Raw genomic sequence first — 16,155 nt, 5'->3', positions numbered from 1 at the left:
GAGGTCAAGACAATCTAAGTCCGGTAAGTGACTTAAAACTACTCTTGACACGAATAAAATGGCGTAAAAAGTTACATTTGATACATATTACGTGGCGATTTTGCCCACTTTTTGGACATTTTGCGTCAATCATTCCGTTACACACAATAGCCAAGTAGTAACACAGTCAGTGCCTCTGTGTATCTGGCAAGTCCCCAATAGAGTGGACAAAAGGTAGGTTAACGCTGTTTTCTGTGAGCTTGAAACGAAACAATGTGCATTTTTAACCTCCACAGCTTACTTGTGTGTTTGTGCAAAAAAAAAAAATGTCGCGTAAACCTGTAATAACTTGTGAATTGATAGCTTGTAATATGCAGGGATTATTGGGCATGAGCGCACTCCGTGGCCCACTCCAGTGACATGACAGAGACCTTGTTCTAACACATTATGCAGGCTGACATAACCTGCCACCCTCTTGGCATCTGTCCAGCCTCGCTCCATTATTCTGGAGGAATGGCTCTCGGCTGCAAATTACCACTGCCTTCTGAGAGCAAGAAGATTTAGACCGCTTTCCCTGCGCCGCCGTTGTAATTCCTTCTCCTTGATGTCATTTTTTGTCCGGTTTCTTCGACTTAGTGTCACCGTATCTGCTCGGAGTGGACCGCTAACACTCTTTTCAGCTTCCAGAGATGATTCCTGTGTGTGTGTGTGTGTGTGTGTGTCGTGTGTCTGTGTCTGTGTGTGTGTGTGTGTGTGTGTGTCGGTGTGTGTCTGTGTGTGTGTGTGTGTGTCGGTGTGTGTGTGTTGGAAATGAACTGTGCCAAGCAGTACACGGACACCCAACCAGCTCTTTGAATTCTTTATTTGTCTGCCGAAGAGACACAGTCCTGAAGCTCAGAGCGGCTGGTAACGCCGCCGCAACTGCCAACAACATCCGGAGTCACTTGCCAGGAATTCCACCTTTGCTATTTATTTTCCTTAGAGGGATACGAAGTGTGTAATGTCGGGTATGCAACAGGGAGGAACATCAGGCAAGCATTAAACTGACAAGAAGCCCTCTCTCCTTTTCTCTCTCTGGCTCTCGCTTTGTGGACCAGTTCTTGGCACCTAATCTTGGACGTCCGATGCCAGATTTCGTTTCTTTACCTCCTGCCAGACCCCCCCCCCTCTCCCTCGCCCTGCTCTTTATCAAAAGCACTTGCTGCATTCTGCTCTCTTTTCCCTCCTCGGTCGCACACTATCAATCATATCGCGCTCCCAACACACTCTCCTGCTCATTAGAGATGTGAACCTGTAGGTAGCCCGCAGCCCCCCTCAGTCATTCATCTCCCACAGCGGGGGTGCACTCTAACATCTGGAGCGGCGTTTCAAAACACCGCTCTTATGGCGAAGATGTAAGTAGATTCAATGCATTTTAAGTGGCAACAACGACAGACAACAGACGGCGGGCTTTAAAAGTGACACTACTTAAGGAGTGTTGGTCCTACGCAATCGCGCAATTATCCGCAATTTACCAACGGCGCTGCAAAGGTAGGTGGAAAAGAACGAAATGCCATGACAGCGGTGTTGACAGTTAGGGAAATACGGGCCGGCTTCTGTCGCATTGCCTTTGTCTGTTCTCTTTCTTTGCTGCGTTTGTGTGAAAAGGTCTCGGGCCAAGACAAGTTGAGCGCTTTGACTGTTACTGCAGGGTGTAGCCCCAGACTTCATTTTCCCCTCAGCACTGGCTATACCTCCCGATCATGAATGCGCTTTTGTGCTAGAAAAAGGCTCTGCTCTGAGGTGGGCAACCTGAGAAGCAGGCGGACACACATGGAAGGTGTGACATGATGGTTTTACGTCAACCGCCTCATGATTCACTGCAAAAACACTGTGAAATTCTGCTGTTTGGCGCTTTGGACACTTGGGATGTGTCCACTTTGTATATTGGACAAAATATTGTTGACTACAGATTTTCAAGTCCTGGTAATTGTGAAGAATGTCTATGTTAAAATGTATAGGCTAAACTTCTTTGACAATTTGGGTGTTGTCCAATCAGTAAAATGTAACATTGTCAACAAGAAATTCTGAAGTGAAGCAGACGCTGTCAATCAAAAGCAAGTCAAGTCATGTCAAATCCTTCTGTCATTTTCCTCGTGAGACTTTCTGCTCAAATGCAGGAGCGTCTGGAACCATCTTCACAGCAATTCTCAACGTATCCAGTTTTTTCCCTATCCAATCACTGACACTTATGTTTTAGTCTGTGTTGCAATAGAAGAAGACATTTACATTTCAAAATATCACTATCATTCAGTACAAAATGTAACTCTCGCTCACCTCAGTTCTCCAGAGTTTAGTGCTTTTGATTCAGCCAAGTCTACACTTTTTCAACTGTTTTTTTTAACCACTTGTAAGGGATGTCATAATTTCACATTTTAATCAGACTATTATTATCAGAATAAACATTGCGATTCAACAATTATTTATGATTATTAACGTCACAACCAAAACGACAATAAAATTCTACATTTTCTTCTTTTCTTCTTAACACATTACCGCTCCTCAATATGTCACCTGCTTTATGAAATCAAACCTCTGAACGATCAATTTGATATAAACGGCAAGATAAAAAAGCACTTTACATTTGGGTTTACTTTTGTGAGGAAAAGGTGAGCAGAAATGACCTCATTTTCAATTAAACTAAAACAGAAAAAACTCCTACGAATTTTACGATTATCCTTCTTTAGTCTTAACGATTCGAATGTATAATCTGCATTAACCTAATACTTTTGACAACGATACTTAACGACACATGTATTTCACTGATTGTTCAATTGCTATCATATAAACTGAACCACAACCAAACCGCACATACCGTGTCATGTGATGCCATAATACCGTGTCAGCTCCTCTATCCTTTATAAGAACATATATTGCTGTAATGAAGTACTTTGTCGGCCTCTGCCTGGAACATGTCCCCTCTGGTCGTTTGCCATTGACTTACACTCAGAGCCATGTCCTGCTAACCCTCGCAGCCCAAACAAGCTGTCCTCAGATTGTGGCTCATGCAGCCTCCCTGTCACAGCACATGTGTCAGTGCTCAGACTCCTGAGGCCCCTGAACTCAGCGCAGTCACGCCACCGCCGCCATGACGACCCTCCGCCCAACACACGCCGCGCTGATCACTCCTGACAGGCTGCGAGCTGCCACTAACACAATGTGAGATGCAGCGGCAGAGGGACACACAGGCTGATGCGTCATGGTGGAAATGGCTATTTCTGACCAACAACACACGGGAAAGACTTTCAAATTTCAATATTTCAGCTCCGTTTGAGATCTTACATAAAAAGCTTCTCAGAATGACTTAAAATGGAAACCCGCAATATACAGATTACTACCCTAAACCTAACCAGATACTAAATCTGTTTGGAACTTTAAATCTTAAACTTAAAGCGTACCACCCATGTGACCACAGCATCTTTTAATTGGCAATATTTGACAGAATTCTGGCAGTTTTGGATTTACTTTCAATTCTGTTTCTTCTTTTTGCACAGTTATCCTTGTCTAAACAGTCCTAACCAGCGCTAAATACTCTCTTTCCTGCTGCCTTCTCTGGCAGCCATTTCAGCAGCCCATGGGAGCGTCTGTTTTTGTGATTACTTTCTGGTGTGGATCCAGAACGCTGTCTGAACTCTGGAATATTTGAATGGATTTTATATAACTGCAACAACAGGCGGTCACTAAAAAAACAAATTATCAGTAAATTGGAAGACATGTCTGACAAGTCCTGATCTAGGCATTTGTGTCGTCAAGTTTTATGAACACAATTCCTCTCTGTGTTGCTTGTCTAAAATATATTCATCTACTTATTGTATTACATAAAGTATTGTGACATGTCTGAATTTGCTTCACATAAGTGTCTAAACACTCTGTTGGTGGAAGTGCATTGATGTATCCTTGTTATCATAGCTCATAAAGCCTGTTTGAGGCTCTAGTGCTTCACGGCTGGTCCGGAGCGATGCTAGCAGGGGGCTAATTGCTTGTTTTTGATTCATGAGGTTCAATGCAGTGTTTCCGGTCTTGTGAAGGAGATGTTGACGTGGTAATAGCTATTATCTATTCTCTATGTGCTCTGTCTAGCTGTGTACTTGAGCCTCTCATAGCAGCGCTCTCTGCATGCATGCCAGCAGCCATATTGATAGCCTGGCTCAGACTTCTCACTTCGAGTGATCTTCAAATGCTGTTTCTGATTCAGACCATCTGACTGAGGAAGGATGGAATGTATTATCAGGCTTTATTTGTAGCCTTTCATATACTGCCGTCTGTCGATAAGCAGGCACAAGGACATACCATGAGCTGAATACATATATTACAACTGTTCAGACGTCTTCTGTGCTGACTATTTTTAAATTAGCTCAATGAATCACAAGGTTTTCTAAATTATACCATTAAAAACACATTTTTAAAAGATTTTCTGGTCCGTGGGCTTTAGTAGAAAGGACAATGTAGCGTGCCTGAGGATGAGACTGGGGAAGGACATTGCAACAAACTCAAACTCACAAAGCTGCAGGTTGCACACACATGTGCCAACGGCACACATTAAGATTCAAAATCATTCATGTTCTTCTTTAAAATCATTCAAAGAAGAACATGCCTGTCAATTTTAAGTGTGCAGGATGAGTATATTTTTGAAGTATCCCTGGTTCTCTTTAGCATCAGAAAAAGCTGATCTAGGGGCCTTCAACATTCAAATCTGTCTTACTGAGCAATTAATATTCATTTGAATAATACACCCCACCTCACAGATATGCTATATCAAGATGCTGATGAGATGGCATTAATATTGCACAGGTGTGCCTTAGGCTGGCCACAATAGGCCACTCTGAGGTTCTGGGGGTCAGAAAAAGTCATTATCTGATGTGAGCACTAAAATGGTCACAGATTCAGAAGTTGCTGGATCTTGGCAGGAACTGGAACACGCTGTCTTATACACTGATCCAGAACATTCCAAACATGTGATACATTAATTGTGGCCCCTGTTGGGCTTTGTAAAGCAAATAAACCAAAGCCACTCTCTCAACCTGGTCTGCCATCACTCGAAGAGACCAATCACAAAGGGAAATACAACAAAAACTCCTCGGCCTTGAATCTGCTGGCCAATTTATTTTTGTAATGCCCAAAATCACAACAGTAGTTGCCTTGGAGAGCTACAGTGAAGACAGATTAAACAATGTTCATGACTTGGCAATGTCTCAGCATCCCGTGACCTTAGACAAATGTCCCAAGCTCCCCTGTCCTTAGACCCTCCTTCTCGGCCAGGAAAAACTACAAAACCTCTTTGGGAAAAAGGAGAAACCTGGAGGAGTTCCAGAGTGAAGAAGAGATCCGACTCCCTCGGACAGACAGGTGGACGCGAGATAGACAGAGATATCAAAAACCAAGTGTCTGTGTTACACAGATATTTATTCATTTTTTTTGGCCCATAGGCTTTATTAGACAGGTCAGCTGAGCATGAAATGGGGTTGAGAGAGAAGGGAGGACATGCAGTAAAGTGTCAGAGCCGGGATTCGAACTCTTGACAGGGCCGTCAGCTTCTAAGCTTTACTAATCTAATGCATACATCGATCCAAATCATTTAAATTCATTCTTGCATAAAATTTCTTAAGACAATAAAATGCCAATAGCAGGATAAACACGGTACGCAGAGGCTTGTTAAATGTCCCAGGGGAAGCTCAGACTGCAGGACATGGCAGGGAGCTGACTGTGGAAATGACTGTCAGGACTACGCCTCAGTGTTGGAGACATATCAGGCTGAGAGCAGGTCCAGCACACGCCTCACCTGCCGGCTGAACTGCACAGGGACATGTAGTGACAGCAACAGCAGCTCGCAGTGTCAACAGAGGCTCTGAAAACTGCGATTATCACTCTGCAAGCTGCCAACAAGTGCTGGTGTTTTTGTATCAGTGCCACTTACAACAGAGCAGATAAGCCCATACAAAACTGAGGAAACTATTTACCAGTTTCCATATACTAAGTTGTTACTTGATTCAGATGTACATTACGAACATCTAATATTTCAATACAATTTAGAATCAGGAGCTGTCTCTGAGGACAAGCACGACTCGATAGACGTTTTATAACAACCTGCTTTAGCAACAAAAAAATTCTCTTGCATCATTTGTAAATTTGTGGAAACAAACGACCAATTCTCAAAAATACTTGTTCACAATTGCAATCGTTTGTCATGCTTGAGAACTGCTCCGTGTTGATGTGAAAACCTCAGCTTTGCCTTTGCTCTCCCTGTGGCTCAAAAACACTCTGAGAAACCTGGCAGAAAGTGCAGCGAGTAAACACATAAACACATCACAGATAGGGCTCCCATACAACCACACATGCTGAATCCATTAGCATTCTTGAGGCCGCGCAGAAAAATCTATTGAGGGAGAGCACAAAGTTTATTAGAGACATGGCTCTTGCTCCCCGGAGTCGCTGAACAAATAAAATCTCCCCTCAGTTCTGGCTCGAACAAAACTGTCTTTAAAATGGTTTTGATTAAAGGCTCTGTGTAACCAAGCAGCAGGCCACATATGATTATATACACTTAAAACTTCCCCAAGGAGCAATGCCCTTTAAGGCTAACCTTATTTACACATGGTCGGAAACTCTACTTTAGAAATATTAAGTGCCCATAAAACTGGTTTGGAAGATTTTGGTGTTGGCAGATTCATTACAGTGCAGAGGAATTAGATTTTCTGGCACAACCTGAGAGGAAAAAGTGGTTTTACTGTACAAATAAACCACTCATCTTTAGGAGCCACTTACGACGTGCTTGTGATTTAAGATGTTGATGATATAATTAGCAAGTCTAATTTTGACTATTTATACAGATTTTTTGGAAATATTACCGGTTGAGGTTACAGTTCATGAATATTTTACTCAAAACCCGCCAAGTGAACCTTGTAATGGAAGAGGAAGTCAAGGAGCGCTCCTCTGAGACCAAATCTAGTGCCTTTTCTTTCAATCAACTTTTTCCTGCGCTGATTTTATTAATATTTAAAGTATAATCTTTCTTGTCTTGAGCCAAAGTGCTCTTTCTGCTTGAACACAACAGCAGCCCTGGATGTGCATCCAACACCAGCAATACTTTCAAAAAGCATTCATATTTTTACTCAAATATTATTTGTATTAACATCGTTGAGTTAGAGTTGAATTGAACCTGGAATCTGTTGATTTTTGTTACAAGATGTTTTATCTCCTGCACAATAACTGGTGTTTTATTTGCTGTATGTGTGTTAGGCCTCAGATAGATTGATAAAATGACCCAAAGTAGATAGTGCTGCTCTGTTTTGTTACTTGTAAAAAGCAGGTGTCAACTGGTTTTGGATTTATGTCCTTGGAGAATAATCCTGTCACTGCGAGAGCTTCTGTTGTGAGGCAGAATGAATGCAAACAAAATATCAATCTGTAAAAAACACATTATCTTGTCATATTACTTTGAGCCAATGTTTTTAGGCCGCAGCCTCCCTTTTCTCCTCTTGACAGTGGCAGTCTGAGTTGACCGCGGTGGCCTGAGTTGACTCTTGCCTCCACATCTTCCAGGGCACTACTATCCATGCGTTGTCTCTCTCTGCTCTGGAGGGAGTGAGTCAATCAATCACAGCAGCAGAAATCATCCCTGCGGGTGATCTGCCTCCACTCTTGACAAGGATCCTCGGGCACTTATCTTCCCTTCCCCTCGCCGATGCCATCCCTCCCTCCCGCTCCCCCCGCTTGTCTAGTGCCCTCGCTCTGCAATTAACTGCTCATCATCAAAGGCGGTAATGAAAAGGAGTCAGACAGAGGTAGTGAATCTGCGAGTGCGGCAGATAAGAGCGAAGCCAGAGGACTAAACAAAGAGATGAAACTGTCTTTTACACCAAAGCGTGTGGCAATTAACGGTTTCAAGGTGTGACACGGTTCAAAATGGCAAAAGGAAATGATATGAGAACTGCCAGCAGAGTGTTCGCTGGGTATTTTATTGGCCTCATGCTTGTTTTTTAACTGGAAGAATTTTGATATAACTAACCTGCCAGGACATGACCCTTTTCTAATAATACAGTGACCAGACCAGTAGTCAATTTACAGTCCCTACAATAAGATAACAGGGTAAGAAGAAGATGTAGTTTTAGAAATAAGTTCACTGCACTGTAAAATATGTAGATTATTTGTTATATCCATTGACTACCTACCAAAAATACACAACTTTCTTCAGTTGATTATTTATTATGTTCAGATTCTCTCTTACATTTCAAAGTGATTATTAATTTCACCATAAGAAGATACTGCACAAAGTATCCATCACATACAAAATCCACATTGTAGTGTACAAGTACTTCATTTCACGATACTTGTTGTCTCTGCTGTATTGTGATACGGCCCCAACGTCATAATCCTCATCAGAATCTCTCGCACTATTGGAGTCGAATCCTCTCTTAACACCTCGATAACACACAGCTTGTATTCTCAATCACACTCGCATTCCCACCACATGCAGACAGCAGCATCTAACAGAGGAATGATATCCCCCCAGGAGCTTTTCCTCTGCATCTCGGCCTTTTGTTTTTATTTCACTCTCTCTCTTTCCCCTCCGCTGCCTCCTCCTCATCTTCTTTGAAGAACAAGAAGTATTGCTGTACATGCGGGGAAGCTGCTCTGTCGCTATCTTTATTGTAATTTTTTTTTTCTCTTCTCAGCCCCTGGTTCAGAGAGCTGTCAACTGTGACCGCCACTGAAAGGATGTCACAGAGAAGCGACAGAGAGAGAGAGAGAGAGAGAGAGAGAGAGAGAGAGTGAGATGGAGACTAGGGGGATGAAAGGCAGAGGAGGGGTTGGGCTGTCGAGATGGAGGTCCCTAAGGAGGGTACCGGGGAGCGTTGGCATGCTTGTTTCTTTGTGCCCAAGCAAACGTGACAAACAACGCAGCGAGGAGGTGATGGAGAAGAGAGGAGAGGAAAAGAGGCAGCTCAGGGGGGGGAGGGGGGTCGAAGCTGCTAATTAAGCGTGGCACTAGCGCTCTGTGGCACTGACATAATTGGCCCTTGTTGGTGGTCCTTGGCGGGGGAGCGCTCAGTGGAGGAATTTAGGTCCAACATGGTGTAATAACATGGTGTAATTGTCCCTGATGTAATACTAAAGTAAGTCTGCCCTTTCTCCGTCCAAATGCAGTGAATATCTATTGGTCTGAAGCGACTGTAGACGTGTGTCTGACGCAGACACGACCAACATCCAAGAGCAGACTCTTGTACATCAGCCATTTCATTCTTACCCTCTGACAAGACGGCTGCCTTATCTTGCAATTGGTACATTGGCATCCTGATGTTGAACGTTTTCCAAAAGTATTTTCGTTTTTTTTCTCTCTATTTTTTGTTGTTGTTGAGTTTGTAAAGAGGGCAAAAAACAACAAAGTGCCCACTTTTTTTTTTTAAAAAACAGCCCAAAACACAATTTAAAAAGCTAAGTCAAACAAGCCTCTAGGTCTGTGGTCCCTCCACAAACACATATATTCATAGGCTTAGATTTATTTTTTGTTATGTTTAGTCATTTTTTTTATTTTTTACCAATCTTTGGTCTAATATACATTGTTCGACAATACAACATAATACAAATTTTTGACTATGAAACAGTGTTTTCTGACTTTGTAACTGTAATTAGTGATAGGCGGATTCATATGAAATATCGATACTCATGCAAAAATATTGATACCTAAAATTTCTCCCCAAAATGCTGGTTTTTAATCAATTTTGTTTACATTTTTGTAACATTATTTATAGATTAGCTTCTCAAAATACATTTCTTTTTCCATATTAATTCAAGCAGAGGTTATTGGCAATTGTATTACTTATTATTGGATCGAATAAAAAATCAGTGGTATCACTCAAAACTGTCATTCTAATCTGTTCAGTTGGTTATAATTGATTGCACTTTACTTATTCATTATGAATAACTCTAAGATCTAAGACATAATGCAGTAGCAGGCTGTGGGTAAATCAACTTTCAGCTTTAATCAAATATTTATAAATATAGAATAAATGCTTCATATTATTTTCTCTTACAGAGCTGTGTCACTGCATCATTTTTTATATTCCTAACACGCTTGCCATTAGTTGTAGAATCCTTTACTACAGTGGTTGTCTGTTGAATTGCAGAGCCCTGTTTAATTAGTGTAATTATTATGTGATTATCAACTCTGTCAGCATTTAGAGCATGAGTACAAACAGTACTTAGAACCAACAATACAATTTGCTCCTAGTATGAAATCAACAGAAAATAATAAAACTGACCAAACCAAACCATAACATGCTCTCAAAGGTAACCCACCACTGGCTGAGTTTTATTTAGCGACTGTCAAACATGATCTTCCAGCCGCTTAAAGTGTGTGCGCTAAGTCAGTTAAACGCAAACAGTCGAAAAGGCATCACGCAGAAATGAAAGTGTTCAGTCGAGTAGAGCCAGGAGCTTATTGAAGCGGACATTTTAATCAGCTGCCCTCCGGGGGTGAGGCTGATGGGTGAGGATGGAGGGGGCAGGAGGGGTGGAGACACTTTGAAGGGGTGCGCGGGTGACAACAAGGTCTGGCTAGTGACACCCCCAACAGCTGCTTGTGAATTCTGCATGAAGGGGAGGAATCACAGAAAACAAAATGACAGCCATTCAGTGAGATCAAAGTGATTCACCTGCATCTTCTAAACACAAAGAAAGAGGCTCTTGTACAGCAGTTCTCAAAGTCATCACACAAAGTACCACCTATTTGGCTCTCCGAGTATCACCAGATATAAACAGCAATAAAATCAGGATTATATTTGAGCTCAAATCAGACTAAACCAGGTCTTAAATGAAAGTAAATAACGGATAAATTAGCTCTAAATGATTATGGCCCCAAAGGACAAAAATGGTAATAGATTTGTCTCTATATAAAACAAATAGCCTGCTGCGGTACACAGACCACAGTCTGAGCATAAGAGAGGCTAATATTGTGCTTAACTGATTTATAGCTCTTAATTTGTATATTATAAATGTTCTATTCCAATCAAAACATACATGGAGTTGTTCTTTGTTTTCTATATATATGTACGTTACTAATCTGTATGTCGGCTTGATTGATGTAATACATTTCACCACATCATGTCAGAGCTCTACTAAGCTCTTAAGAGTTGGTTTGTTTTAATAAGATCACTTCCAGATGAATGTTTTTAGTTTTAAAAACTTCTCAGGGACGACCAGTAATGAACCCAATATAAGATGCTCTATAACAAATGCACCTGGCACACACCTTTCCCGCTGTTGTTTGCTTTGTGTGCTCCTCTGGTTGGCACTGCACACATCTCCGTTGCTTCCTAGATTACCAGGCTGTTGACACAGCTTCCCAGTGCAGTTCAGTGTGTGGGATTCATTTCACTGAACAAATTGGTGTCAAACATCTCACTTACTCTCCTAGCGCCTAATCAATAGGGAATTCATGGTGTGAGTGGGTGTCATCTCTCCATCTGTGTCCTACTTGTTACAGTACCAAGCGCATCTCAGTGTTGCCAGCCATCTGCTAATTTTTTGTGCGCTCTTATTGTCTTTTAGATTTGTCAGGCATCTTGGCACAACAGAAGCTGCTTACTCCTCTGCTTTACACCAATGCATTCGCTGTAGCATAGATAACCTGCATGTTAACATTTAAAGACTAAAGTCCGTAATGTCACCTTTTATTTCTTAACACAGAAGCAGATTTTTCATGGTGGATTATGAACAAAATGACAACTTCTTTTGCTAAGTGTGATTTTTTTTAAATTAGCTCTTTCTTTTTCAGGTTGATATCAAAGGAAGAGATGACCCTTGTCTTGTCCATGAATCCCTTTTTGGATCCAGAAGGAGACCCTTCTCTCTCCACACTCCAGCAAATCTGGGAATCAGAGCGATGTACCAAGAGCTGCCTGTCAAACTCCTCCCTGCCGTGCAGCTCTGAGGAGCCGTTTACACGAGGTACGTGCACACCCCATCACAGATGTTCACTTGGAAACTTGTACTGTAAGTGCACACGGTGCACACCAGGAAGTGAACAAGCTCACAGGTTAACCGCATGTGCGAGCGAGCATGGTGCTAACATGCCAAAGGGATTTAGGTTTTGTTTTTGTTTTCTCCACTTACACGTTTACTTTTCTTTCTTTTAGAGCCACATTGTAGACGAGTTCCTGATCATGTTTCTTTGTCAAGAATCGCTTACTTTAAGAGGAAGTTTATTGATGACGAAGATGAAGCCCCTTTCAGGTTTCGGACATACTGCCAGACTGTAAGTATAGATTCTGCGTAGAAGCAAGATATGATAAGAACATTGTGACAGTAGTTACCGTATATAAAAACCTGCTCACACACACACTACTGTACTCCCTCAGGTTGCACCGGTGCTGGAGGAGAGGGCCCACGTACTTCGACTCTCAGTTGAGAAGATGAGATTTATTGATGACCCTGAGGCCTTCCTGCGCCGCTCGGTTCTCGTCAACAACCTCCTGCGGCGTCTGCGAGCAGAGATCCTGCTCCAGAGCACAGATTGGTGTTTCCCTCCGAACCCAGCTCTAGCCGCCGGGCCCTGTGTTCTTCCTCCCAGCTCTAATCCCCCCCACCCTGCGCTCCATGGCACCTTACCCCCGAGAATCTGCCTCCCCCCTCAGGCTGGACCTCCCCAGCGGAAGCGCTACCGGATGATGCGTGGACAGGGCTTTCTGCGCCCTGACTGTGCTCAGACGTGTTGTTGTATCTATGCAGCAGCTGCAGCAGGACATTACCTCCACCTGCCCTTCTCCATGTACGACGCCGCACTCTCAGCCTGCCCCACCACACCACATTCTCCCTCCTTTCTCCAACTGGCCAACCACAGCAAACTAGGCTTCACTATTGATGTAGAAGATCACGATGAGGAGGACGAAGAGGAGGAGGAGGAGGAAGAAAATGAAGAAGTTGAAGAGAGAGAAGAGGAAGAAGGGGACGAAAGACAACAAGCAGGGACCTCCTCTGAGTCCAGTTCAAAAAGGACTAGGACTGCACCAGGTAAAAAACAGGCCCACAAAAGGACAGAGGAGGAGCGCTGCATGAGACACAGCATCGAGGACGAGGAGGAGGAAGATGATGATGAAGAGGACTCTGTCAACTCAGAAAAAAAACTCCAGAAGGTTAGCATTTGGCCTCGACGAGCTCATAGACAATAATGTTGCCTTCAAACAGTAAAGTTGTTGAAAATAGCATTAACATGTCTCCATGGTGAGAAGCTTTGCCTCAGTAGAGTTACAGTGTAACCGGCTTGTACCATTGTAACGCTGATGGACGCTGCTTTACCTATTCCATACAAAGAAGTCAGTCTGGTACTTCTTCCTTTGAACTGGATTGAATTTGCCTGAAAGACAACATCCACGGCAGCACAGACCAATCACAAAGCCTCTGGCTGTGATTGTGTGAAGATCAAGATCAAGATCAAACCCTGTGTAATGAAACCAGATGTACTTTCTCTGTATTGAATACATTCAAATGGCTAGCCAGGCTAGGTTCAAATATGGATGAGAGATACATTTTCTTGACTGCTATAGATTCATTGTAACATTTTAGTTTGCTTAAGAACGGTGCTAAAGTAGTAAACAAAACATCTGAGGATCAAGAAGGTGTGGCTTCAAGAGTTCTCACTCTGTCCATCTTTGTCTACTGTGATCCTATGGAAGCTTTATTTTTAGACTTTAGGTAGCACACAGCTTCAGGCTTCATTCAACTCTGTAGAAAGCACATCTTGACCTAAGCACTGGAAACCGTTTAAAAATAAAACATTTGAAGGTCATATTTAGTAAGACCTTAGATCTTAGATTGTTTGAAACTTGCACTGTCTCCAAGACAATTTGAAGTACTACAGCACAAAAACAGAACTATATTTAGGCTTTGTATTGGTGCACTGGTCTCTTTCTGGACCCTAAACCAGCTGATCAAATGAAGAAACGTGCTCGTATGTGTGGTGTGAACTAAACTATGTAGCATCTTTAAACTTGATTTCAGCAGTTTTAGAGATGGCCTACTGCACAGGTTGTATTTACGCTGTCTCAGGCAACAACACTGCAACAAGATAGCACAATGATATTGAGACTAAACAATCAAATGTACATCTCTCTAAAGAAACAAGTGCCTTATTTTTAAAGGATCAACATAGTGCATCATTTTACTGTTCTTGTAGCTTATCTTGCATTCCCAGTGACTGCACATTGACAGATGATATCTCATGCCAAAATGACTTGTTTTACTTGCATGTTTTAGCACTACCTTGCACAATGCAATTGGGAAAACCCTCAGCTTTCACAAACATTAATTTGCTATTACATACATCAGACGAGCACGTCGAATATCAGTGCTATTTAAACGCATAATTCCGTCGTGAATTTTGTCCATACATTTTCTCTTTCATGAATAACTGATCCAATCACGAGCTGATTCTCCATAAGTCTGTGATGAGCGGTTGTCTCAGACCGGAGCCTTTGTGTCCTGATGCTGTAATAAGTGGTGTCTTGTGTGTCATTGTATCTTGTTTGGCACTTCCGAAGAATAGGCTGCTCACATAATTACCACCCCAACCAAAGTTGAGCTAAAGTATGTCACTCAAGGTTTTTTTCATTTTCTACACCTCCAATGGGTTCACTTTGTTTTCTTTACACATTCTACACATCTTTAGTCACCCTTTATTTTACACTACACATGATACTTTGTACCTACCTCATTAAGTACAATGTAACTATGTAATACATTATTACACAGTGCAATACCTTTAGGTTACAGGTTGTTACACAGTGCAATACCTTTAGATTACAGGTTGTTACACAGTGCAATACCTTTAGGTTACAGGTTGTTACACAGTGCAATACCTTTAGATTACAGGTTGTTACACAGTGCAATACCTTTAGATTACAGGTTGTTACACAGTGCAATACCTTTAGGTTACAGGTTGTTACACAGTGCAATACCTTTAGGTTACAGGTTGTTACACAGTAATACCTTTAGGTTACAGGTTGTTACACAGTGCAATACCTTTAGGTTACAGGTTGTTACACAGTGCAATACCTTTAGGTTACAGGTTGTTACACAGTGCAATACCTTTAGGTTACAGGTTGTTACACAGTGCAATACCTTTAGATTACAGGTTGTTACACAGTGCAATACCTTTAGGTTACAGGTTGTTACACAGTGCAATACCTTTAGGTTACAGGTTGTTACACAGTGCAATACCTTTAGGTTACAGGTTGTTACACAGTAATACCTTTAGGTTACAGGTTGTTACACAGTGCAATACCTTTAGGTTGCAGGTTGTTACACAGTGCAATACCTTTAGGTTGCAGGTTGTTACACAGTGCAATACCTTTAGATTACAGGTTGTTACACAGTGCAATACCTTTAGGTTACAGGTTGTTACACAGTGCAATACCTTTAGGTTACAGGTTGTTACACAGTGCAATACCTTTAGATTACAGGTTGTTACACAGTGCAATACCTTTAGATTACAGGTTGTTACACAGTGCAATACCTTTAGGTTACAGGTTGTTACACAGTGCAATACCTTTAGGTTACAGGTTGTTACACAGTGCAATACCTTTAGATTACAGGTTGTTACACAGTGCAATACCTTTAGGTTACAGGTTGTTACACAGTGCAATACCTTTAGGTTACAGGTTGTTACACAGTGCAATACCTTTAGATTACAGGTTGTTACACAGTGCAATACCTTTAGGTTACAGGTTGTTACACAGTGAGTTACTTTACATGTTATTCCAGGATGTTACTCTTTTCTTGAGGTACATATGATGTATCGAGTGTGTCAAAATAAAGTGTTACCCATTATTGTTTTATTTCCATGCATCTAAGACTGTTGTGATTAGCTTATCAGACATTTCAGGACAAAGCAGTAGGTGTTTCTAAGGGGGAAAAAAGAACATTTAAAAAGCATTGTCGTTATAAAAAAAAAGCAACAAAAGAGCAAGTGAGCTCCGAAAACTTCTGTGATGTTTTGTGACAAGTGTTAAGTAAAAGAACTGTCGCTGAAACATTGTCTATTTGTGTTTTGTTCCGTGGGTTCCAGAGTGGATGTGTGGACTCCTGATTATTGTCTTGCTTTCCGATGTCATGTCTGTGTTCAGTGGAGTGCAGCGCCGCGCC

The 16,155-nt window shown here is 41.9% G+C and overlaps 1 protein-coding gene across 3 annotated transcripts in view; it reads left to right on the top strand.

Moving 5' to 3' along the window:
• The window catches only part of sertad4 (SERTA domain containing 4), a 16,055-nt gene extending 135 nt beyond the window's left edge, over window positions 1–15,920 (top strand). The window contains exons 1-5 of one of the 3 annotated variants that reach the window (XM_072457398.1): window positions 1–23; window positions 11,792–11,964; window positions 12,153–12,271; window positions 12,375–14,784; window positions 15,738–15,920. The exon at window positions 1–23 is cut by the window's left edge and continues 135 nt beyond it. In XM_072457398.1, the coding sequence (XP_072313499.1) occupies window positions 11,811–11,964; window positions 12,153–12,271; window positions 12,375–13,184 (1,083 nt within the window). In that variant the 5' untranslated portion in view covers window positions 1–23; window positions 11,792–11,810 and the 3' untranslated portion in view covers window positions 13,185–14,784; window positions 15,738–15,920. Of the gene's footprint in view, window positions 24–1,244; window positions 1,374–1,487; window positions 1,510–11,791; window positions 11,965–12,152; window positions 12,272–12,374; window positions 14,785–15,737 lie in introns of those variants that run through there. The other 2 variants (XM_072457397.1, XM_072457399.1) reach the window with 2 other exon arrangements.
• Window positions 15,921–16,155: the final 235 nt, after the last annotated feature.

This window comes from Eucyclogobius newberryi, unplaced genomic scaffold, assembly GCF_026437365.1.
Source record: "Eucyclogobius newberryi isolate DKJ021-1_F unplaced genomic scaffold, fEucNew1.0.hap1 SCAF_21, whole genome shotgun sequence".
Lineage (NCBI taxonomy): Eukaryota > Metazoa > Chordata > Actinopteri > Gobiiformes > Gobiidae > Eucyclogobius > Eucyclogobius newberryi.
This window is presented reverse-complemented; position numbering and strand designations above follow the sequence as displayed.